The sequence below is a fragment of the Xiphias gladius genome, chromosome 11, assembly GCF_016859285.1.
Source record: "Xiphias gladius isolate SHS-SW01 ecotype Sanya breed wild chromosome 11, ASM1685928v1, whole genome shotgun sequence".
NCBI classification, from domain to species: Eukaryota; Metazoa; Chordata; class Actinopteri; order Istiophoriformes; family Xiphiidae; genus Xiphias; species Xiphias gladius.
In genome coordinates this window covers 22,146,281-22,171,740 of record NC_053410.1, presented here as the reverse complement: position 1 = coordinate 22,171,740, position 25,460 = coordinate 22,146,281, and the positions used below count along the sequence as shown (strand labels likewise).

The 25,460-nt window shown below is 39.8% G+C and overlaps 1 protein-coding gene across 1 annotated transcript in view; it reads left to right on the top strand.

Moving 5' to 3' along the window:
* The first annotated feature begins 917 nt into the window (after positions 1-917).
* LOC120796724 (gamma-aminobutyric acid receptor subunit pi) overlaps positions 918-25,460 on the top strand; it is a 39,473-nt gene continuing 14,930 nt past the window's right edge. The window contains exons 1-2 of the mRNA XM_040139760.1: positions 918-1,131; positions 4,366-4,423. Of these exons, the coding sequence (XP_039995694.1) occupies positions 918-1,131; positions 4,366-4,423 (272 nt within the window). The remainder of the gene's footprint in view (positions 1,132-4,365; positions 4,424-25,460) is intronic.

Here is a 25,460-nt window from a genome sequence, read left to right as displayed (position 1 = left end):
CACTTGATGCAGGAAAATATGTCTTGTTGTACACGTGGTTTTATTAAACATAGGTATAAATGACAACAAAAACATTGCCATTCAGTAAGTCATGGATATGAAGGAAAGAAATTTGAATAACTGGGTGAATGGGGGAATTTTGGTATGGACTATTAGCTTGGAGGCCAAAAAGGTTGCTATTCGATGTGACTCATCCACAATGCCTGTAATACGTACCTTGAATGGCAACAAAGGAAAGAAAAGCAAGAGAATTAAGTGATTCAGTTCTACCTGAAATATCTTTTTATATTTGCTGCTGCCCTTTTCAAGTTGGCTTATAATCAAATTGTTAGTAGTTAGAGTCAAAGCTGAAAGACGGGCATCACTTTGGAGGCCCGTCACCCATCCTCCCACGTTGGAGTGTCCTTCATTGGGATGGTCACTGAGCTCAGGCGCATACCAGGACAGATTAAACAAACAAACACGGGCTAAGGAGATATTTGTGCATTAGCCCTGCTCAGGTGTTAATGATGTGTTGGTCACAAAGACAACAAGAATGGCACTGGGTAGAGGTATCTGACTAGACTGGATCCACACCAAAATGGAATGTGTTCTTCACGGACCCGTGCCCCATCCCTCCACCATGTTTAGTTCAAATCGGTTCAGTACTTTTTGCGTAATCCTGCTGACAAATAAAAAAAACCAACAGACAAACAGAGGTGAAAACACCCTCTGTGGTGGAGGTAATAAAATCATTCCCCAACTAGAAAGGTCTGGATGAAAGGAGAGGTGAGGGCCCTATCCAGAGCCAAAAAAGCTGCCGTTCGGTCAAGTGACAAGGCCAAAGTAGAGCAAGACTGAAAGCTGGCGTCAAGGAGGCAAAGTAGAGACATCAGCAGAGCCTGGAGAGAGATCTCACCAACAACAACATCCAGGATATGTGGCAGGTGATCCAGAACATCACAGGCTACAAAAGCAGGAGCGCCCCCACCATGTGGGAGGCTACGCTGTCAGATGAGCTTAATACATTTTATGCCCGCCTTTATCTCCTCAGCATAGAGTCAGCTGGAAAGTCTTCTCAGCCTCCAGAGGACTTGCCACTGTCAGAATCCACAGTGGATGTGGAAAGAATCCTGCTGAGAGTGAATATGAGTAAAGCTGCCGTGCCAGTCTGCTAGCTGACATTATTACTGACATTTTTGAGATATCACTGTCACAGGAAAGTGTTCCCACCTGCTTCAAGACAGCCACCTCAGTCCCTGTACCTAAAAAGTGTGCAGTGTCTAGTCTAAATTACTACCGTCCACACTCCCATTCTGTGTTTTGAGAGGCTGGTTCTCCAGTACATCAGAGACAACATCCCAGCGAGCCTGGACCCTCACCAGCTTGCATTAAGAAACAACACTTCCACATAGGATGGCGTCTTCACTGGCCTCCACTCAGTCTTCGCACACCTTGATAATAACAACACCTACATGAGAATGCTGTTTGTTGATTTAAGCTCAGCATTCAATACAATCTCCCCCACGAAACTGCAAACTCAGCACTCTGGGCTTGAGTACCACATTCTGCAATTGGATATTGGACTTCCTCACTGACAGAAACCAGATATGGAGGGGACTCTAGTGTGAAGTCTGCGGACGACACCACCATTTGGATTACAAACACCTATGAGAATTCATATCATAATTTCATAGGAAATCAACAATCCTCCAGAGTGGTGCACAGAGAACAACCATTGAAAACATTGAAAAAACCAAGGAGCTGATTGTTGAATCTAGAAAAAAAGAGGCAAAGACATACACCTCTGTCTACATCAGTGGGGCTGAGGTGGAGCAGGTGAACAGCTTTAGGTTCCTGGAGAACCAACATCACAGAGAACCTGTCATGGTCATGACACATTTCCATCCTGGTGAAGAAAGCTCAGAAACAACTGTACTTCTTAAGGAAACTTAAGAAGGCATGGGATGTGTATGGCCCAGGACAGGAAGGCTCTGCCGTGGGTGACTAAAACCACCCAGGACATCATTTGTACCCATTTACTCGGCGTCAGTGATATCGGGGAGGTGAGGTCCAATGGAGTCCAACGGATACTAAAAGACAATACCCACCCCAGTCACAGCTTCAGTATTTGCAGTTTCTATCCTCCGGCTGTGAGACTGAATTCATTCTCCACACTCCACCACGACAATAGTTTTATTTTTATGACTTGATTATTTATTCATTCATTTATATAATGTACAGCAGGATCTTGTAATTTATATTTTAAGGGGCATGAAAAAAAATCTAAATGTGTTTTGTATTAAGATCTGTAATTTTACTTTTTTACAATGCCAAAAATAGTTTTCCACTAATTCCCTTAACTCTTCTGCTCACTGAGTGCGTTTGATTTGCAGAGCAAAAAACCAGTGCATCAGTCCAAAAGTAAGAATATTATTTTAGTTTTATTTCCACATTCCTTGTGGAGCTTAAATCACTCTGATGTGGTGCACTCTGGGGTACTAATGGAGCACACTAAATCATTTGCTCTGTCTTCTGTCACTGACAGGTAAGCAGGGAGGTGGGTCTAGTGGAAATATGATAACTGATATTTCTTTTCTTGCTAATGTACAGTACAGCAAAAATGTTGGATTAGCATAAGCTCTAAATTTAAAGGGGGGTTTAAATGATTTTACATGATGGTAATGTCCTGTATTAGTCATTTACTCACTTCGCTCAAATACCACATACAGTCTGTCCTATTAAGCTGCTTCCTTACATGAGCAATATATGTTTTTTTTTAAATTGCTAAGATCTCACAAGGGACAAATACATGGTACATGCATTGGCCAGTCCAAGAAACAAAAAACAATAATAATAACGATTCTTTAGGAGTTGGTTACTTTCTGGCAGAGAGTTAGATGAGAAGATTGATAACACTTTGACATCTGTCCTTTAACCATAAGGCTACCGCTGGCAGCCAGTAAGCTTAGCTTAGCAAAAAGACTGGAAACAGGGGGAAACAGCTTGTCTGGCTCTGTCTGAATTTAACAAAATTCACCTACCTTCTTCTCTAAATCTGTTTCCCCCTGTTTCCAGTTTTTTGTGCTAAACTAAGCTGGCTGTAGCCATTGGAGGATGTCAGCATGGTATCAATCTTCTCATCTAATTCTCCGCCAGAGAGCAACTAAGCATATTTCCCTATATGGCGGACTATTCCTTTGAAACAATTGGTCAAAAATACGGAAATGATGACCAAAGCTTGATGCGTGCCTGCTTGACTACCAAAACTGTAGCCTTGTCGGAGTTACAGCTTTGAAAATAATGTAAAGAATGTTGAATTCTAGGATTGGCTTCATATCTGTAGAGTCAAAATTTCATATTGTCAGTTGTTTACATAGTAGCGTATTTGTTACCATAATGCAATATACATGCAATTTGGTCTGCGTCTTTCCAAGGCTGCTTAGAGTACCTGGACTACCATGGGTACAGTACATAAACACATTATAAGTATGTTGGTAAATTGCAATGTCAGCTCTACAGTTCATCTTAGCTGTGATAATGCCATGTCTTAAGTGCTAAAGAACCATGTGCGTTATTTAACCAAAGCTGTAGCCATAAAGGTAACAGTACCACCAAATAGGTCTTACTGTATCCCTACACCACTGAAGTCACTTTTAACACCACAGCCAGAGGTGTTTGCTTTCAACTTTATATTATATATTTCCTTAGCCCAGCTTGCCGTCCACAGCAGTCGGGTCTCTGTGGTTAAAACATCCCGGTCTCTGAAGGTTTTCTGTCTGCTTTCATCTTAAGAGGGACGGAGAGGGAGAGAGCAGGAAGATGTAGGAAACGAGGTCTCTCTGAAGGAAACTGCAATAGATTTTGTTACTTTTCACCCAAATCTGGAGCTTCGTGCCAGACTTGGAGTTGGGGTTAAGTCATTAACATGGGTCATTATGCTGTTGAGAGAATGTCACTCAGGCATGTCAGTACTGTAACTGGCTACTGTGTGATTCAGATGTAAGTCCAGATTGTCCTACATTTTAGTATCTGTGAGAGAATCTGTGAGAAGTAACCAAGTGGCACAGAGAAACCATCGTTACCTGGGAGATAGATATCATCTCAGTAAAAAAATATTTCTGGAAGCGTAAACTGTAAAATAAAAATAGGAAAGGGGTCACAGACCATCTGTGATGCCTGCCAGAAGAAAAGGGAAGATTTAGAAGTCACTGGTACGATGTGGCATCCTTGCTAGGATGCATTAAACAATTTTGCTTTCAAGGGGAACAGAATCTATATTTTCTGAATCTACTATCATCACTTGTGTCCATCTAAATTGCGTGCTATTGTCCTCTGTCTGCTCTTATTCCAGATAAACTCCCCTTGGTGTCTCCACTCCTTCAGCAGAAATGGCTCTCTTTGTATCTGGAGGGACCGTGTTCACCATTCTCCTCATTAGCAGGTAAGACAACTTACAGAAGGAGAAATACAACCGCTGGGCTCTGTAGGCAGACAGCTATCCTAACAAGCAGGTAGCATAATCAAGTCATGTCAGATTCCGAAGCTTTGTATGTGGTGAATTGAGGAGGAGATAGAGAGGTACTCAGTTGTATCATTTTCATGTGAGCCATCAATTCTCAATAACAACTCCCCATGCATCAGACAAGAAGCATTGAAATTGCACCGCCACATTCATGACACTGCTGAGCAGAAGCGATGAGGCAGGATTCCGCACCACATGCATCAGTCATTGTATACAATTGGTGTTATAATCCCTGCAGAGGTCATACTGAGAGAATGATGGGATATTTTAGTACACATTTGTCTGTTACCGTGAAAAGAAGCCTCTCCCCTTCTTACAGTTTCTTTTCAAAGTACAGAATGCACTTTGCACATATTAAATAAGGCAAAGCCTCTGGATATCAGTGATTCCTGCTGTAAGATATTCTCTGTATAGTGCAGCGCTTCTTTGCACAATCAGCTCTGGGATTAATGTCCTGTAGCAGGTTGCCTGCTACACTAGTATGTTGCCAAATACATCTGCTTTTAGTGTAGACGCCATATGCCAGACTTTGGCCATGCGAGCATGAAATGACTTAATTTCATGAATCTGTGAGCTTTCAAACATCCCATGCAGATTACTTTTGCATTGATCATTGTTGTGTTTCAGCGAATTGTCTGTGTGTAATGACACTGCAGCAACGGCACCTTTGGACATCAAAGCACTGATGCATGTCAGTCAAGGTTGAGAAAGCCATAAGAATATACATTTGTACAAGGCATCTCTGTTGTTTAGTAATCATTGGAAAAATGTTTTTTTTTGTGTGAAAGAATTACTTTAAAAATATAACTTTAGCTATCAGTCCCTGCACTTTTGATTAAAGAAATATTGAATAAAATCGTGCTGCCTTTAAACATAATATCCTCCATATAGCACAACAGGACGCAGATCCAAACATTTTTAGTGAATTGCTCATTTTTTATTCAGGTATGCTAGTTGCTAGCTGCCAAGTTCTGCAGATTCAGTGGTTCTGAAAAGTAGATACCCACAGAGATATCAAAAGTAGACGTTGTTTTGGTCCAAATTATTTTCAGTCTAATGAGCAGGGGTAGCTTCCTGATGCCCATGTGTCAATTTGACTAAAACCAATCCAAGCGGACTCGCTCTGAGCACTGATGACATTCTACATAATAATCTTTGCATGAAAAAGTGCAGACTTTTGCAATTGAAATACAAAAAAAAAAGCATTTCCAAGTGTCAGCTGTCATTGACTCCCTTTTGAAATAAAAAGAAAAGGCTTAGTGTGCAGCTTTGCCCTGTGATGCTCTGCCACTTCCGCTTGTGTTCATTTTTAGGTCTGGAAAATAGAACAATGTATTTTTATTTTTTTTCTTTGTTTCAGTGCAGTGGTGTGCAGCCCAGCATAGAAAAATGGAGTGTTTTTGAAAATTCAAAATAAATTTAGTGATGAGTACCCACTTTGACTTGTGGTTTGAAGCTTTTCAGCATCAAATGTTCACATGTACTGTATGTACAACAGACTTTTACCCAGACTACCAACTGTCCGTTAATGATAGTTAAAATAAAGAACTTTAGAACAGTTTATGCTACTTAAAGGAGAAAATCTTCTGCTCAGTATGCTTTTTTTCCAAGTCCATCTCTCCTTTTTGCACACTGTATTTAGACAGAGCTGTACACTAATAGTATAAATGCACCATGTCACTGATCAAAATCTTTTTTTTTTGGTTTGTCATCTGGTCTTTTTCATTTAGTGATAAATTAAAGGAAACGGATATAAATTGATGACAACTGATAAACATAAACTAATCTCGAGTAATTTAATGATGAAAATTCAGTTACTGCAAATGGTACAAGACAGCTCAGTATGGAATTGTCATGACCTCCATGACATTGTTCTTGATGACCCTGAAAAGTTGATTTATCACGCTCTGCAGCCCATCAGCAAACCCCATCAGTATGGGGCGCTCAATTCAGACGCTTTGATAGCTTTAGTGTGATTAGAAAAGACTGCTTGCCTTCTTCCAGCTGAATACAAATGTCTTACAAGCATTTTCACCAGCATACATGGCCACATTATTGACCCAACAGCTTTATGAAGATGACCTGTGACCTTGGTAGTGCTGAAACTGCCAAGACCCTCACCTCTGAGCAAACAAGTACCTCGCTACAGGTCACAAGTTGCTAAAATGTAAGCTCATCAAGGGTCATGAAAGTCACACATTCATCAGAAAACGCTCACAGAGACATGATTGGCCTGTCTGAACTCTGTGGAATGACTGATGTCTGTTGAGGACACAGTATAGAACCAATGTAGGCGATCACAGCTGAACAGCTTGTTATATAAAAAAAAAAAAAAGCAGTTGCTTAAAAAACAAACAAACAAACAAACAAAACTGAAACTGTGTCATGCGAGGCAGTCAGCCATGGCTTTGGCTGGCAAATAAAGTATTCACTGATTGTTGACTAAACATGGCAATGGTGCGGATTTCACACATGCTTCAAAGTCACCTTATTTTTTACATATTGATTTAGCTGTTCTGATTTAAACAAATGATCACATTGATGCTGGTGTCCTTTGCAAGAGTTGGAAAGTCCGAATAAACAAAAGGCGAGGCAAAGATGTACGTTGGGGAAAAACAAAACATCAGAAAATAGAAACACAGTAAATCAGCAATTTGAAAAATATCTTATTGCATGAAAAAAACTAAACAAAACAAATCAGTAAATGTTGTTGCTGTAATATCTGACTGTTTTCTAAGCCCCAACCCTTTAGTTATAGTTGCTATGCCTGTTAAGCGTTAACTTCTTTCACATCTGGTATGCAGTTTACATTTAAAACAATGGCGGTTTTACCCCATGAAATCCTTAGGAATATTTGAAAGAATGGGTCCTTGATTGCATACAAAAGTAAACTAAATCAGTTGCTTGTTCTTAGTCAGCAGCTGTGGATTGCTAACTGAAATGACAACTGCTGGCAAATTTCATCAGCAGTAGATAGCTAGCTAATTAAGCTAACATTAGCCCCATGAATTTGGCAAAAGCATATAATGCACATAGCCTCAGCATCACTATTTGGGGGAGGGGTTTAGCCTAATCTAGCTATAAATGGAGACATCGCTTTCTCTCTTTTCTTACTTTCTTTCTTTCTTTCTCTTTGTTTCCTTCTTCCTTGTTCTTTCTGTCTATCCCTTGACTTTCTCGTCGATCGCTCATCCAATCGACTTCAAACTTCACGTGTGTATTGTTCACAACCCAAGGAAGTGCAGTGTCGACTGTGAAGGTTTTTGGATGAGCAGTTCTCGAGAAACATAAAAAGAGAAACATCAAACAGCAGTCGGTTAGGGCTTGGGCGACTCATCCACACAACCGACATCATCGATTACGACAATGGTATGTTCCAAAGATGGCAGTGCCCGGTCAAAGCATAGATTCCTCGGAAACAAGCTGCAGCTCACACAGGATCATCCAAAGTGTGGGAGTGTATTAGACAGAGAACAAAGCTCTGCAATTCAAAAATGGCTAATCACAGTAATAAAACTGCTCTGCACGGTCACTTGAAGTGAAAGCATCCCAGAATGCTTTGTTTAAGACACAGCAACACCAAGACAGACTGATTTGTTTACTTTTTATCCCCACCCATGAATGATAACCTATATTAGGATTATTAACAGGCAGAATAAGTACTTTACGCACCGCTGCTGTTATGATAATGTAACATTACACCATGCGTTATCTAATGTTATTTGGTCATTGTATATTTCCTGTTTCCTCTAATGGCCATGTATGAGTGAGAAATTGGCTTAAACTAATGTTACAGACAGTTGTCTGTAAATTGTTTCAGATGTTTTCTTTGCTGATGCAAAAATACATATCCCAGTGATTTTCTTAACTGCATATTACTCTAGTGATGAAAGAAATCCATGTCTTACCCATTTTAAGTTTTAAGTCAAGTTCAGGGAAAGGATTACTATGACATACAGTGATTAGATTAATCTACACTCCCTTGCCAATTTATTAGGTACAACTAGATAAAACTAATGCAGTGTAATACAACAGCCCTGCAAAAAATCCTCCCTTCATGAGGATTATAATGTTCAAGAGAGGATTTATTGCAGGCCTGTCGTATTATACTGCATTAGTTTTATCTAGTTGTACCTAATAAATTGGCAAGTGAGTGTGTATGTGTCACAGCAGCACTTTTGAATTTGTAGTCCAGTATTTTCTGATCAGGTATCTGGTATAATAACACAGCAGTGACGGGGAAATTAGATGATGATGATTGAATAAAATATTGAGCTATTATTGAGATAACGAGCACGTATTGAACAGGCATTGCAATAGTTAGTATAATTCACAATAAAGTAAAAAATGTATCTAAAGAAAGTAGCCTATCCATATAGCACTCATTTAATTTACATTATCTGATTAACCTCTGAATCTCTTTGTTAAAACAGTTTCGGGGTGGAAAGGGTATATTTATATTTTTGTAACCATAAGTAACTGCATTCCTCTGCAAGTAATTGAGCAACCCACATTTACAAACACAGGCTGCGGCATCAAAGCAGTCAGGCTTGATTTCTCAATTAAGCTCTCTCAATAGAGGCTTAATAACATAAAGCAGCACCATAATACTGTATATAGGCACCAATGTTTTCACAGCACTGGTTACAGAAAGCATGGATAAAATTTTATAGAAGCCTATTACAGGCAGATTAAAGGCTTTTGCTATGCTTTTCTTGCTTTTACTGGAGATACATGACTTACTCCTGTATAGAAATCCATTTCATGTCAGCTTTCTTTATTGTTTGTCACAGGAGAGATTAGTGAACCCCATGCTCAGATAATTACATGACTGGATTGTCTCAAACCTGACACCGCAAAAGGGAACATTTCGGAGGTGCATGGGGAAAATTGATTGGCTCAAGAGAATATTGTGCCATGTACTTTTTTTTTTCTTCAATGTTAAAGGGGACATGAATAATGTTTTTTTAGTGTCACTCATTAAAATAACTGTTTCATTTCTATGAAGAGCTGTTAAAGATTAAAGATTAAAGGTTAGATTAAATGAAAAAGGAAAATTTCAGTTTTGGGGAATTTTATTATTTTTACTCTTAAATCAGAATCAGACAGTGTGTCTACATGCAGTTTGAAGGTTTGTTCAACAGCAAGCTTCCTTGAGAGAATGAGATACGAGTCGTACAAATGCATTGGCCCATTGATTTAGAAGCGTGATCCTCAGTTTTACTGCTTTTGACAAGTTAATGCTTGGGGCTGCTCTGTGATGTCACTTGTCAAGGGTTACCAAAATATAACACCACTGATGTTCCAAAGCTGATGCCATGGCCCATTTAAAGCTTGACTGAAAGACAAAAAACACAGAAGGTCAGACTGTAGCTTTTATACAATGTGGCTTCAAACTGCAACCAGAGATGTTGCAGTTATCACAGGTGTAACCATAGAAACGCAAGATAACCTGAATCAGAATCAGAATTTTAGTATATCCATTCGTTTGGCAGGGATTTTACTAAAAGCTTCAGGATCTTTGTGATGAGGGGCTGGTTAGAAATAGGTCTTCAGTTACTGAAAGCTGAAGAACCTTCTATTTAATGGTTAAGGATTACAGCAGTTTTTAACTCCTTTAGATACTAGACTACATTTTTAAATGGTCAGCTTAAATGGTTCTGCATTTAGGACCACTGAAGTGATATTAAACTTGTTGGTCCATCTCAAGTCAACTATCTTGTGTCTGAAGGAGACAGGTCAAGGCAGGACTCTTTAATATAGAATATTTTCTACATGTTTTACTCAAAAAAACATGGTGCTTCGTTTCCTCAGAGTTAAATAATGAGGCAATTGAGATTCTTTTAAATTTCCCGAAATCCCCTTTTGTCTTTACTACAACAGCTGTTAGCAATTACCTCTTCTCGCCTATTAGAAATCCATCATTTATCATTTTCTGCAGCAAAACGGACTGAAAATCAGCTTTTTCATGTTCATTTAATTTAATGGTAGGTCCCCTATTTGGAGCAACATCTTCCCTCTGTTGGGTTTCTCTGCCATTTCCATTTTCACATAGGTTAGTCATGGAGCCATTGTCAGCGAGGAATTTTCTCAATATACACCTGATTATTCTATAGTGTTAGACTTTCTGAACCACAGGGCTGGATGTACTGGCCTCTTTATTTCTGTGAGAGAAGCTTGTTGTCAACTCATAACAGGTTAGTAAGGAACAATACAAACACCTACCACCACTATGATTTGTGAAAGAATGTTGGAATGTATTTTGCTGGGCATCTTGACTGCAGGAACTGTCCCAGGGGACCAAGATTTAGTTCCTCTTCTTGACAGGGATAAACATATTCTATTAAACGGAGTCTTCTTTAACAAATGAGAGATATTAAATTTGCATGAGGAGTCGATTTCACTCCCCGCTGTAGCTGATAAATGTGACAGCTGTTCCCATTTAGAGGTGTAAGGTTTTTGGGCACATGATTTGAAGTCTAATGTTTTAACCATTAAAGTCATTTGAATTTTGTGAATTTAATTTGCAAAATTAGAACATGCATGCATTTCTTCTGCTATTCTGCCTCCATCTGACATTCCCTCCTGGCCACTGGTGCTCTCGCCATCCCAGTATTCCCAGGAATCATGTTCTTATAGGATTCCATACCTCACAATTTACATCCAGTGCCAGCTCAGGAAATAGTGTCCCTATTATGTAGCAAAATGGAAACCTAACCCCCTAAACCTAACCAAACTGTGACCGTTCCATGATCTTTACCGCATGTTTATTATTGTTACCATGACAACAAATATCCTGTATGCCTGCCGCCGGTCTGCTCCTACGGTTCATATCAGATGTTAGAGACAAACAATGTATATGGTTGTAAAGTTGGAGGACTTGTGCGGCATTTCAGGTTGTGCAAACATGAAAGATTTAGCCATGTCAGTAGTGGCGTTAGATGACCCGAAAAAAGGAGATATTAATTATACAGCTGTTGATCGCGTTGTCAGGGAAGTGCTGTACTGTGACAGAAATAAAGAGGGAATGGAGTTAGATGCAAAAAAAAAATCAGTCCATGACTAATACGAGAGGCTGTATAATTTGAATGACTGGGTTTCACTAATTGTATTTTATTTTTACATGTACATCATTTCACCTTTATTTGTTACTTCCCCCATGAAATGCTGTCCGCAGTAATTAAACAGAAAATGTTAAATTATGAGACGACATATACCAATCAGCCACAACATTAAAATCAGTTACCTACCAGATATATATGTAAACCATTCAGCCAGTAACTGGCTGGTTCTGTTCATGAGCTCCTTCAAAGCTCCAAGGTCCATTTCACATTACAAGACTACAAAGCTGAAGCCATGGATAATGCTCTTATTACCATGATATTGCTTTGTAGTGTGATTTTAATTAATACTAACCAGAGATCTTATTTTGGCCTTCCTTTTAGCTTCTAAAATCTCAGAGTCTGTGTAAAATAAGATTTAACCAAGAAGCACATGCTCGCCTTAAGAGGGATGTTACTGAAGCTGATAGCCTATCCCACCCGACAGGGGCTCTAAAGTCAAGATCGTACTGCAGACGTTTACTTTGCATCTCCCTCACTTTCTCAAGGTTAAAAGCCAAACTGATTGCCATGCACATGAGCTTTATAGGCTTATTCCTGAAAATCCCAGGATACCGTTCAAGACTAACACTGTAATTGAATCATTATCTGAGGGTGCAGAAAGTTCAAGCTGGTAGACTTAAAAAAATTCTTTCAATTTTTACAAGTTGGAAACATTCATTACAGTTTCTTTTCACTCAACACTGACTATCACTGTTCTCAAATAGTTCTGTCAGTTACCTGATGAATGGTGATGGGTATCAGTGATGGGCAAGTTACATGAAATCCATAATCAACTACTCATTGCATGTTAACCACTGATAAAATCAAGCACAGCATCTTCAGTATTTAACAGGTGTAGAAATAGAAAAGAAGACATTATGGTTTAAAAAGCAGGCAAACTACAGAATTTACTGACCATTACCAGCTAGCTTAACATTAGCCCCGGTGGCTGCACCCAGCGCTCCAGAAGTCCTGTCTTCACAGTGAAACGTTTTACCTGACGGCAGCCCTAAATTGAGTCATCCCTCAAGTTTCTAATGTCTGTAGTCTGCAGGTTTCTATTCCAATCAAACTTGAATTACTTTCCCTTTCTCTGCTTGAAGTTCTTTTTTTCTGTAAAATTAGCTGGTAAACTTGAATTGGCCTCCATGAAGAAAATCACTGTTTTGTAGATTGTACAGTAGGAATAAGCTCTAGGTGTGTTGATAAAAGATTTGATGAATGCAGTTGCTCTTTAAAAGAGCTATATGTAAGTTTTTGCCATCACTACATAGCCAATGTCAGCATTACCTAACCATTAACTTACCAGTCTAGAAGAAAAGTTGCGAGTTTTGCATCAAACTTTTCTTCTCCTGAAGTTAGCATGCTAACCAGCTAGCCCATTTCATCACTTTGCAATAGCACATCACTGTAGCATCTAGTCTGCCCTGAAGAAGTGGCGCTGCTCAGGGGGCGTGTGTGTGTGTGTGTGTGTGTGTGTGTGTGTGTGTGTGTGTGTGTGTGTGTGTGTGGCTTATGGGGTATTTTCACTGAGCACGTTCAGTTACCAAGAAGCAAGTGTCCTCCCTTCAAAATTATTCCTTTTGCAAACTATAAATGCTTCAAATTTAGCTGAGCGTATGTGATTTGTCCAGTAGAGATTTAATGCAGTGTGGAACTGCGATGACATTTCTTTCATATTTCTTATTACTTTGTCATAATGTATCCATCAAAACCTAAAAAAAACCTATATTACACAAAATTATGTATTTCAAAATCATGCCCAAGAAATTAATCTGTACAATTATAGTAGGTTGGTGACTTTTTTAGAATATAAATATACTCTTGCCCTGCAGATATCCCCGTTCTTCATACCTACCTTAATGTTGCAGCTCAGCAGAATCGTGACGAACTCTATTAAGTGCTGCTTGACAAACCCTGGAATACCCTGGGGATCCAGGGTAATGTGCTTTAATGTGCTGTCTTATGGATGTGACAAAACTGCTGCTAACTCATTCGTAACTGTTACGCTTTATTTGTTTTCGACAGCCTTTACTTTGAGAGTTGGGGGTGATGGAGGTGTTTTTAACCTGGACAACTGAAAGGATATTTTTACTTTTGTGTGTAGTTGATCTTCAAATGTTTCTGGCTTGACAGTAGTAACTTCCAAGGTTCTGTCGGCAGTACAGTGCCGGTATATTGTGCGTCCAAATTTTGGCATCTCAGCTCTTATTAGAATTTAGTTTTTTTTTAATTATCCATATCCAAACACATATTCCTAGATTGGATAAATCAGTATTCAGTTTGGATAAAAATGTCAGATGGAACCTCACTATTCTTAGCTCACACACTGTTGTCACTATAGTAACATTGTTGTTTACAGGATATGGGCTCTGAATTCATCATAAATTTGCATGACTCTTCCCTCACTTATGTGCGGACATGTTTGGTAGATGCATCCATTAACATGCTTGTTAATCTGTTTCATCTGCTGCTGAATGGAAAACAGTTAATTATCCTGCTGATAGGATTTTTCTGGATGGTTAAATTTTTTCTCATTATCAGTTTTTTCTTCAGTAATGGCATTACTCTGTAATGGACAGGGGGAAAAATGCTAAAGTAATTATAGATTACACACAAAGGCATAAACTGTAGCTTTGATGATTTCTTTTAATGAAAATCTAACTTGTTGAATGGAGTCTTGGTAAGATGGCATCTATAGTTACTGTCAACATAACATTAAGCTTCAGTATAATCGTGTCTGTGAAGATTCTCAGTCATCCAGGTCATGGTATTCTGTAAGTGCCATGCGAAGGCAACTGTACTTGCTTGAAATTCTTGAAGACGTCTCACCTCTCATCCAAAAGGCTTCTTCAGTTCTAACTGACTAGTGGGGAGTTCCTACAAACATAACATCCCTGTGCATTTCAAGCCCAGGAACACTCTTGTCAAAAACTTGTCCACCCTAAGGACAAAATACCCAGGCACAAGCAGAACAACATCGTTTACGCAGTCCAATGCAGAGAGGAATGCACAAACCTGTACATTGGGGAAACAAAACGAAACGAAACAACCACTACATAAGCGCATGGCACAGCACAGGAGAGCCAGTTCCACAGGTCGGGAGTCAGCAGTCCACCTGCATCTTAAGGACAAAGGACACTCTTTTCAGGACAGTGATGTACGCAGTTTGGCCAGAGAAGACCGATGGTTTGAAAGAGGAGTGAAAGAAGCCATCTTTGTCAATCACGAACAACCGTCACTAAACAGAGGAGGTGATCAGCCACCTAGAATCCAGTTCTAAGTTCAGTCCCCAGACAGCTGAACACCCATCCACACCGTGATCCATGTGATCCTAACAACTCACATGATGACCAGGAAGGTCAATGACTTAGTGTTGCTGATCTCACCAGAGGATAAATACCTGGAACTCCCCACTAATCAGTTAGAACTGAAGAAGCCTTTCGGATTGATATAGATTGTTTCAGCCAAGACTTGACTTCAATAAATTTCAGATTCTGCACCAGGATCAGTTTTAAGTTTACAAACCTTAGATTTAAACAGATTTTAATCAGTTCAAACATTTCAAGTTGATTCAACTGACTTTTAAACCACACATCGATGCATTATGATGTATAAGTTTTTATTTTTGCTATCTTCCTTGATGACATGCTGAGTTTATGTATATTATGCAGTCATCGTGACCACTCTTTCTCCTGCATCTTTTTCGATAGACCAAAGCTGCGTATTTGATAGCCAGGTACAGTAGTTTCCTTGATACTGTTTCTTGTTGACTTGAAGGAATACAGTAGTTCCACATTTTGGAATATATGCTTATCGGCTTTCTTGCTGAGGGTTAACTTCATATTGAATGGACAGATATGAAAGAGGTATCAGTCTCATATAACTCTCAGCAAGAAAGCCAATACACGTATTTCCCAAAACAAAGAACCATCCCTTTTAATAGATAAATCAGTTACTATTGGATGAAATCAGACTGACCAAAATTAAATGGACTGCAAGTCTTTAGACTAAAAGGTGCATGTTTCGGTGTTTGTGTGTACCCACAAAAAGCTCTGTCAGAAATTGACTTTTTGTGCAGTTTTTGTCTACTTTTTAACCAAATTTTTACAATAAGCTCTTCAAATGTTGTTTTTTTTAAATTTTATCTTCTAACCGGATAAAGGATTTTAGTCATTGGACATGGATTTTATGTTGTTTTAAGAACTGTTACCCACTAACATGATGGCTGTGTGTGAGTCCTGCCACCTTACCTTATCACAGTTGAAAAACAACATCTCTTGTCTGGAGGCTGAACTCAGACAGAAAGACAGATTTTCCTGGAGTTCTCGGCTATTGCTACTGCCCAGGCTAAACAAATTGCTGTCCTGGGCTCCTTTGAATGCAATGTGACATGATCAGTCCAACCCACTGCCTCGACTGTTCAGCTTTGGTACAGACGGATAACGGCAGCCATTTATTGGCTCCTCCGTTGCTCCACAGGTGGTCTGGCACGCACACTCAAGTATGGCACCGACCTTTGTGCTTGTTGTTGGTACATTTATGGTGCAATAGGTGGCGGTGCACAGTGGCAGGACTTTCTGCTATCCTGGTGCCTGCATAAAGGACGTTACATCCCCCGCTCTGCAGCTGATTCAACAACACAACTCTGCCTCTGCAGTCATTCAGGCCGGCACCAACGAAAACAAACTGCCTGACTCTCTAAAATAGCTTCTCCTTAACTGGATACTCTATGTGCTTTTAAGGAAATCATTATCTAAGATATAACTAAAACTATTTCACATATGACACCATCATCAAGCCCATTGGACATAATACCCACCAGATTCTTATTGGAGGTTTTAGATACTGTAGCCCCTTGCCTGCTCTCAATCAACAGTGTGTTGTCTTCTGGTTGTGTCCCAAAGTATTTTAAGAGTGCTAGTGTCCAGCTACTTCTAAAAAAACCTGGTCTAGATCCCTCTGTCCATACCAACTATAGACAATGTTCCCCTTATATTGAAAATCCTTGAGAAAATTGTATCAAATTGACCGCTTGAAGTCTTGATAATTAACAATATTTTTGAGAAATTTCAATATTGTTTCAGAAAGCAACACAGCACAGAGATTTACATGGTAAGAGTTGTTATCTTGTTGGCTAATGCAAGTGAATGCTCTGTACTGGTTCTGCTTGAGCATGTGACACAACTGATCATAGCATTTTTATTGAAAGGTTGAGAACACGGATTTGTATCTCAACGGCTGCCCTCCAGTGGTTTTCCTCATACTTATCTGACAGAAAATGTTTTGTGTCTTTTGATGGGTTTACCTCCTCTCAAGCATGGTCTAGGTATGGGGTGCCGCAGGGCTCCATTTTAGAACCAATTTTAATTTCTCTTTATCTACTTATGTTACCTCCAAAATTATTAAACAGCAAAATACGCTGATGATACTCAGATGTATTTGTCCTGCAAACCATTTGAATCAGTTAAGTTATCTTCCCTGTTTAATTGTCTAGCTGCGGTTAAGGATTGGATGGCAGTAAATCTTCAACTTAACTCCTTAAAAAACAGAAATCCTTATAGGCTCCGAGCTTACCCACGGCCAAGTTCTGCCTACTCATGGATCAGACATAGGGGGATATGGCCTTTGATGTTAGGGCTCCAACTCTGGAATAGTTTAAGTTTAAAGGACTTAGACTAAAAAAAATCTCTCTTTGCTTTTAAATTATTGCTGAAAACATACTTTTACTGTATGGATTTTGTTTAATTATTTTTATCTGTAACATGTTCTATCTATTATTTTTATGTTACTTTTTTTCACAATTTTACTATTACTTGAACTTAAACTGTTTTATTTGCTATTTTAATTGTCAACTGTGATTTTGTTTCTTTTTGTTTGTCTTCCTGCACTTTGTAAAAGTTGTTTTGAAAAGTGCTATATAAATAAAGTTATTATAATTATAATTATTATTATTATTATTATCATGAATTAATGCTAAAATCAAACTACACATTATCAGCCTGATAAGGGCCTGACCTGACCTGATGGCAAGCCAGGTTTGTTTGGGGTTCAACATGTAGTCTGCCATCCAAACATATATTCAGGTTTTCCTCATTTTTGCTCTAAAAGAGGATTTGGATAAAATGCTTTGTTTCTCATGAATCTCTTTTCAAGTCTAATTAAAAGACAAAATAAATTCAGTCCTCAAAACCAGTCACTCACTCAATTTCAGACACCACTCACTTTTCACACAGCATTTGTCAACATGATTCTAAAGCTACGTACAGTAAGGGTGTGTGCCCATAGCGGTTTTTATGAGTGCCAGTGACTTTTTTAAATTGGTCCCAAAGAGGAGAGAGCATATGTGGCCACATGTGGCCGCCCAGATAAAGAACTCTGCTCCCAGTGTCTCTTTTCAGCGCTCCATGTTTTTTTTTTGTGTGGCCACCTCAAGCACTTCTAGTTGAAAATCTCTGAACATATTAAACCAATAGTAATAAAAAACAAAGGGGCGATGCTAGTCTATCACACAATGGCTTTGGTCATATATTGTCAAGATAATGTTGTCATAGAAACAAAACACACTCTCGCCAGTGCTTTTTTGCCAGAAAAAAACACTATATGGAGATCCAGCCTAAGGTCCCGATCAGACAGGATACAGTTTTTGCAGTGGGGGGTGTCTTTTTCCAGTTGTTTGGCATAGGCAGGAAGCGTTTTGCGCGCTGCTCATGCGGCCTGGGAGCCTCGTATTATAACAGTTTATTCTGAAAACCTGATGTTGGAAAAAAAACTCCAACTCAGAGCAGAAAAAGTGCCTGACGGGATTTGCACCCCCCCCCCCCCCAATTGAAAAATCATGACTTGAGAGATGGGCCTTCTGTGTTGTGTGTGGCCCAATGATTGACAGCAGTCAAACTGTTCCCAACTCATGCTAAAATAAGTCTTGAACCGACCATCATCCAGGCAGAGCTCCTGGACCAGCTGGTAGTACTCTCCGGGATTTTTCCTCTTTCTGATGGTCTCATATACCCACACGGAGCTCTGTTTCCCTCTGTCCAGCGTATTATTTGGGAACAGCCCCCCACCCTCAATCAGAGCCAGAGCAAGTGCCCACTGCCTTTAAATAACATGTACAGATCTGTGAGTTTACGTCATCAAAATCCCTTTTAGGCTAAGGAAAAGTGATTTGGTGGGTGCCTAACAACAATATTTTTAAAGAACGCACCAAACAAAAAACAAAGTGCAGTGCTCCTCGCCTTTTGTGTTTTGCAGTCAGAGGAATCCGTATTGTCTAATGGTGCATTAGACACCATCATTTTCTTTGGCATTAAGGAAAGGAGTAAGGGACCTCTCTCCTGCATGACAAACCAGCAACCCACCAGGGTTGAGCCCACTCAAGAGGGCGAGCACACATCCAATCAATTACTCATGGCTCACCCTCAGACTGCTATCTCGCTACAACTGCATAAAGAGAGCTGGGCAAGAGGTTGGATCTATAAACATCACACTTGAAAGAAGGCCATCAGCGCTTACCACTGCCTGCTGGATTTGTCTCACAGCAGGTTCACAAAAGCTGTGTTTGATCACTTAAAAACTCACTGAAGAATGATAATGTTTTGTTGAGTTCCACTTGTCAAATTATACATGTGTCTCTTTTGTCAAAATGCAGTTTACCAGTACAATGATATAGTCGTACTGTTCACACACACAAAAAAATCCACTATTACATATTTTACACTTTTGGAGAGCGGTCTTGTATAAAAGCAGCAGCTTGTACATTAGCAACGCAATGTTAATTTACTGTATGATTCAGGATACTGGTTAATTTCTGTTTGTGCTGGTGTTGTAATTCGTTGAACACCGTGTGGATACAAGAGGGCATGACAGTTGATAGATCAAAGTGAGCAATACTTCATTTTAATTGACTGGGGGTGATGGATAAAGCACTTCACTGATAAATCTCACTCTTCCCTTTCAATAATCGGCAGATGTTTCCAGGCCGTCATGTATTATTAATGAAAACGTGTTCAGAATAATATAATGGAATGAGCATAGAGCTATATATCTACTGTATGTCTGATTAAGAATTGCTATTTTAACATTAAAGTAGACCTGTCAGGATTGTTAAGGATACTGTATGAGGCCTTATAATAAAGGTAAAATCTTTCATAGAAATGATACATTTCTCCTTCTACTGGTTAACAACTATCTTGTCAAGATGATTCTGCAGAAGGCTTTTTGTTTTTAAGGCTTGAGGCTGGAAAGTAGACTGAAGTAGCCAAAACTATATGAAAGTGTACACAGAACACTTGCAGTTTTGCCATAAATAGAGTCACATATTTTTCATGTCTCAAGTCACATTTTTTTGTCTGAGATTCAGACTTCAGTGGGCTTGTGAAGACAGTAAATTTCTGTATTTGGCAGGAAGGAGTGCTTCTGTTCTCCTATGTGGAGGGGCTTAGGGAGCTGCCTGGGATCGCATGAAAGGGAGAAACAGCTGCTTTTATCAACAAAAGCCTGCAACATGAACTCAGGAGGACTTTTTTTGTGGTGCCTGGGTTCCAGCCTCTGCATCTCCGAGCCTGGAGAGGCTGAGGGGTCTGAGGAAGACTCAGAATTCCCTGATGAGTTAGAGATTATTCTCTGTATATGAGAGCAGCAGCGACTTCCCTCAAATCTCATTTCACAGCAGCAAAAAATAAATATTCTCTGCAAAAGAAGAAAAGAAGACATTTAATACAACTTGACAGGCAAAGCAGCCCGTGTGAAGCTAACGTTTCTAGCACACCTTGAGGATTGAGCTAATGGCGTATGTCTTACCTGTTCTCCCGAGCAGCCTGTCACAAGACAATGGATGCCTCCTCTGTCTTACAGCCTACTGCTCCAAGGAAGTCACGCGGGTGCTCTGTATTTAAAAACCTTCATGCAGTGAAGCAGTGTAATTTCAGCCCTGTATGGAGAGAAAATGAACCAATTTCCATGGTTTCCCATTTGGTCTGGGTCTGTGAATTAAGACACAAATGTCATTAGTTGTCATTTGAATATGAATTAGCTTGATTCTCTGACCTGCCTTATTTCATTTGGTGAGCTGAATAACGCATCTTCATACATACATGACCTAATTTAAATTACAATGACATAACCCACATAATTTGAAGCCGACCATAAAAGGGGAATTCTACCCTTTAACATATCAAGTTTGATTAAAAGCTTTGTATTATTGAATTGATTGATATTATAAGGATGGAAGCTATATGATAATATGTTATAGAGTCTAACTGGATGACTTAAGTATGTGTGCCAGTTTGGGAGAATGGGGAACAAAAAAAAAATCTCTGTAATGAAATTCCACTATGCTCAGCTGATTTGTATATCCTCCTTAATGGGACTATTCAGTCAAATTGCGCCCTGTGTGTGTAAAGAAAAGACATGTTCTACTCCTTTGTGCGGCTCGAGTGTCACAGCATGCCAGTGGCTGCAGGGATTGCTTGCAGCAAAAAGGAGGCCAGATGAGGGAGTTTGGGGAATGAGGAATGACATGAATCAATGAAAGAAGAGTGAGAAGTGGGTTGGATTTGAGCATACTGCTGAGTGGGAGGAATACTGGAAGAAGGACTGGGAGAAGGGGGTCCACAGAGAGTGTTACTCAGCTCTCTGCAGGGGGTATGCTCAACTGAATTAATCTGTTGTGAAATGTGCAAGTGCTGCCTGGGCTGATGCCTTGTGTGCATCGGAGATTAGGAAGAAGAGTAAGGGGGGTTGGAGGGCAGGTCTGTGGGGAGGCTATGTAATGAAACAGGATCTGAAAAGGCAAATTCCCCCACAGGGTTTGAGTCCTTCTTTCCAAGCCACCCTGTCCCCCCTGCATGACTCTCTCTGAACCTGTTCCTCCACCCACGCATACAACATCAAAACTCAAGACACATTAGCATAGCCTACAGGCCACATAATGTATATAGGCATAGAGGCCATCCTGTGGTGGTACAGGTTGCTCATGGCTGAGCCACTACAGCAGAATTTCACTGAATCAAATGATTGGTTCGATGGTATCTGGAAATCTCCGTAGCTGCTACTTTCTTAAAGCTTGATGTTCCATAGTTCTAATAACGTGTTGTTGTTGACTCCTACTAGAATATTAAGTTATGAGTTTTATGGAAACACTTAACTTTATAACAATTTGATCTGTGGTATATTGTATACAACACTGCCCTGAAATGTACTGCTGCATATGTATATACATATATATAACACATTAGCAAACACATCTCCTACTTTTATAAATGGGAAATAATTTTAATTAATGTGTCTCGCAAGTTGTAAAACTGTTTAACACTGATTTGTTAAGTAAATATTCCATACAAACTACACTATTCATTTATAGTGACTACAACATTATTATTATTAAACTTTTTTATTGTTATGTTTAGTCATTAAGGTAAGGGAAAGATCATGATCAACATCATCTTGGTTTAATACAGAAAAAGTCTGCGGTGACTTGAAGTGCAAAACACAAAGTGTTAACATTTAACAGACACCATGATCTTTCCCTAACCTTAACCATAATGCATTTGTTGCCTGAACCTATCCACATGCGGGAGAAATGTTGAACTCTTGTTGAACTCGCTCATGAGACCAGTGTTTTTACGCTTAGTTCTCCAATTAACGTCATCATGGTGCAGTGAACGACCTCAGACATTGACTGTTAATACTGTGAGACAGAGACGGGAAGCAAAATGAGAGATGGGAGGCGAAATGAGAGATGAAGAGCGAAAAACTCAAAGTACAAGATTGAGACAGGAGAAAAGACGAGAAGAAGCAAACCAAAGGGCTCATTACTCAGAACAGCAAAAGATTTTGATCATGGAAGAACAGGGACAGACAGATCTTTGCTTCCTGCTGGCACTTCCTTTTCCACCACGTTCAGAGAGCTAAGAGGCAATTATTTGTGGCTGGCAAATTAGCACATTAGAAGGTGTTGTTTAGAGTTGTCATGTGTCTGTGCTAATAATGCTGCTTCTGCCACAACAGATCAGGCCCTCAGAAATACACTGTTGTCGACATCCAACTGTTGAGCTAGTGGTTGAAATGTCCATTGTTTAGGTTTTTTTGCCCCGTACTTCCCAGAGATCATTTGTCAGTTAAAAGCCAAGTACTCACTGGGATTTTTTGATGAAGAAATTTGAGTTTCTGTGCTGGAAGCTCTTACTATAGTGACCTATTATTTATGCTAACTCATTCACACTAACAGACTATTACATTTGGTGCTGGTCCAGTTGAAGGGACTGATCCAGGATTTATTTATTTTTTTTCACTTTCCTTAACATTGCTGGAAAGGGCACTTTTTGACATTTTTGTCCGCCTTGGCGGAGGTACGCGCTCTACTGAGTGCCATTTTAGTTTAATCATGTTGCTGATTAGTGCGTCAAAAATACCAGGTGCACTGTAATGCCATCACTTTAAAATCTGTGCATCCATCCGTCCTTTCTGAATATAGGTTGTGAGCTTCAAAGCTGTGAGGGGGCTGGAGCTTATCCCAGCATGCAATGGGTCAGAGTCGGGGTACACCCTGGACAGGTTGTCAGTCCATCACTGTGCTAACACTTCTAGACAGAAAAACACATTCACACCTGCAGGCAACTGAAGTATAACCTGAATGTGTTTCGTTTGTTGCAGGAAACCCAGCTCGTGGGTTCTCATGATGAGGTGTGAGGTGACAGTTCTACTGAGCCAACTCATCTCTTCATTATTGTACTAAACCACATCATCACTGGTTTTGATGTTTTTCTCTGCTCGAATGTTTCTACTACTAGTGGAAATATTCTGCTTGGAAAAATGCCAGAATGCCAATGGATCTCTAACAGCGAATGCCCTACATTAACATTACTCCTCAGCTAATACAGTGACACACATAAAACACAAAGTAATTTTTAAATACAGATTTATGCTTTTGCAGTTGTGTTGAAGCCAAGCAACAGCTTGTTACTTAGTATGGCACAGGCCCTCTTCAGCTCAGTTTGGGCATTCAATGTGTCATCTTGTTATTCTTGATAGGCAGCCCGGTGGGCAGGTGTGTCAGGTCTGTCAGTGAGCATTCTGGGAAAATGTGCACTCCGCAGACCCTGCTTTCATCTGGAGAGAGAGGGACCCTACAGTACATAAACATGAGCAATGTTTTCTTGTATGTGTGTGTGTGTGTGTGTGTGTGTGTGTGTGTGTGTGTGTGTGTGTGTGTGTGTGTGTGTGTGTGTGTGTGTGTGTGTGTGTGTGTGTGTGTGTCCCTGCATGCATTTGTGTGTGTGTACAGTGAGTTCATGTCTGTGGTTGCCACTGTGGCACACAGACTAAATATCCTCTTGACATTATGATCATGCTGCCTTGCATATTAAAAAACAAAGACAAGTTGTTTATATTAGTAGCCTGTGTGATTCCTGCAGAATTCTAAGGATCTATCTTTTTTTTTTTTTCATTGTCAGGGCTCAGTGGATAGCAACTGTTTGGCAGGTTGGAGAACTGAGGTCTCATCCCCGTCTGAGGGTGAAGGTTTCGACAGCCAAAAGTTAGGTCTGGGGATTTACAGAGATGGATAGAGCGATAGGAGCTGGCGGCTCTTAGCACGCATTCTGGTCAAGGAAGCAGTGTTCCATTGTCAGACTGTAAACATTTGTGAACATTAAAGATGAATAGGTCTGTCAATATCAGTAAGTGCTATGTTATAGGAAATCAATCCCATGATATATGGCTTCTGCAGTTATATGTTTTCTGTATTCTAGTCTTTGTATACTTTAAAAAATGTCCATGTCTTCATCACATTTCCCCCTCTCACATATTTTATTTTTACGTTTCTTGCTGCTTTCCTCATCTATGTCACAGCAGAGACATATTTTTTGGTGCCGTGCTTTTGCATACAGATGCAAAAGCATCTGTGAAGGTAACAAGGGTCACACAGGGTGACCCAGATTGGTCAGGCAGTATGCCAGTGGCGAAGTTCTGTCATTTCCGCCACTAACATGGCTTTCCCATCCAAGGCTGTTGCCTGCTGAAACAACAGGCTGCAAGCCATGTGAGTGAGGCTTTATGCAGCATAACAACATTGGGCTTTGAGCGAGTTACCCCACTGTCTAAGCTGATTTGATACAGTCAGGTGAAAGAAGTTCTGAGTTTCATGGCGAAGACTATTTTTCTACTCTCAGACCATGTGGCGGATTCACCAGGAGAACAGCTTGTTCTGTCATGGGGAAGAAAAGGAAAGCACAAGGGATTTCTTCAAAGACAGATGTGGAAACTAACTGAGAAGTGGTTTATTGCAGAAAAGCTACACACCTTTGTAACTTTCTCCATTTCTGTCTTTCTTGGTCAGTCATGAGCTGTTATTCAGTCAAATTTTGAACACACAAAATCAAGTGGTGAATGTAGGTAGGACATGGCAGCCCACATGTTAAAAATAAAATGGGTTCATAGATCATGTTGACTAAAATCAAATGTAAGTGAAAAAGACAGTTGATATCGCCGCTATATTCTGTATTCATTTTAGTCAGATCACACTTTCTAGCCATGCTAGCGTCAGGGCTCTAGGGAGGGAAATGTTGGTTGGTCGGTCCATCACTTTGGTCCAGACTGAAATATCTCCACAAATATTGGGGAGAATGGAATTAATTTTGGTACAGACATTCACGATCCTAAGACAACGTTTGCCAATGACTCTGGTGATCCTCTAACTTTTCTTCTAGCACCACCATGGGGTTTACATTTGCGGTTTTGTGTGTAATGTCTCAACAACTATTGGATAGATTTCCCTGAAAATGGGTACACACAATATTCCCCAGAGGCCATCATGAGGCTAAAATTTCACTTTGTCCAATATGTTTGTTTAT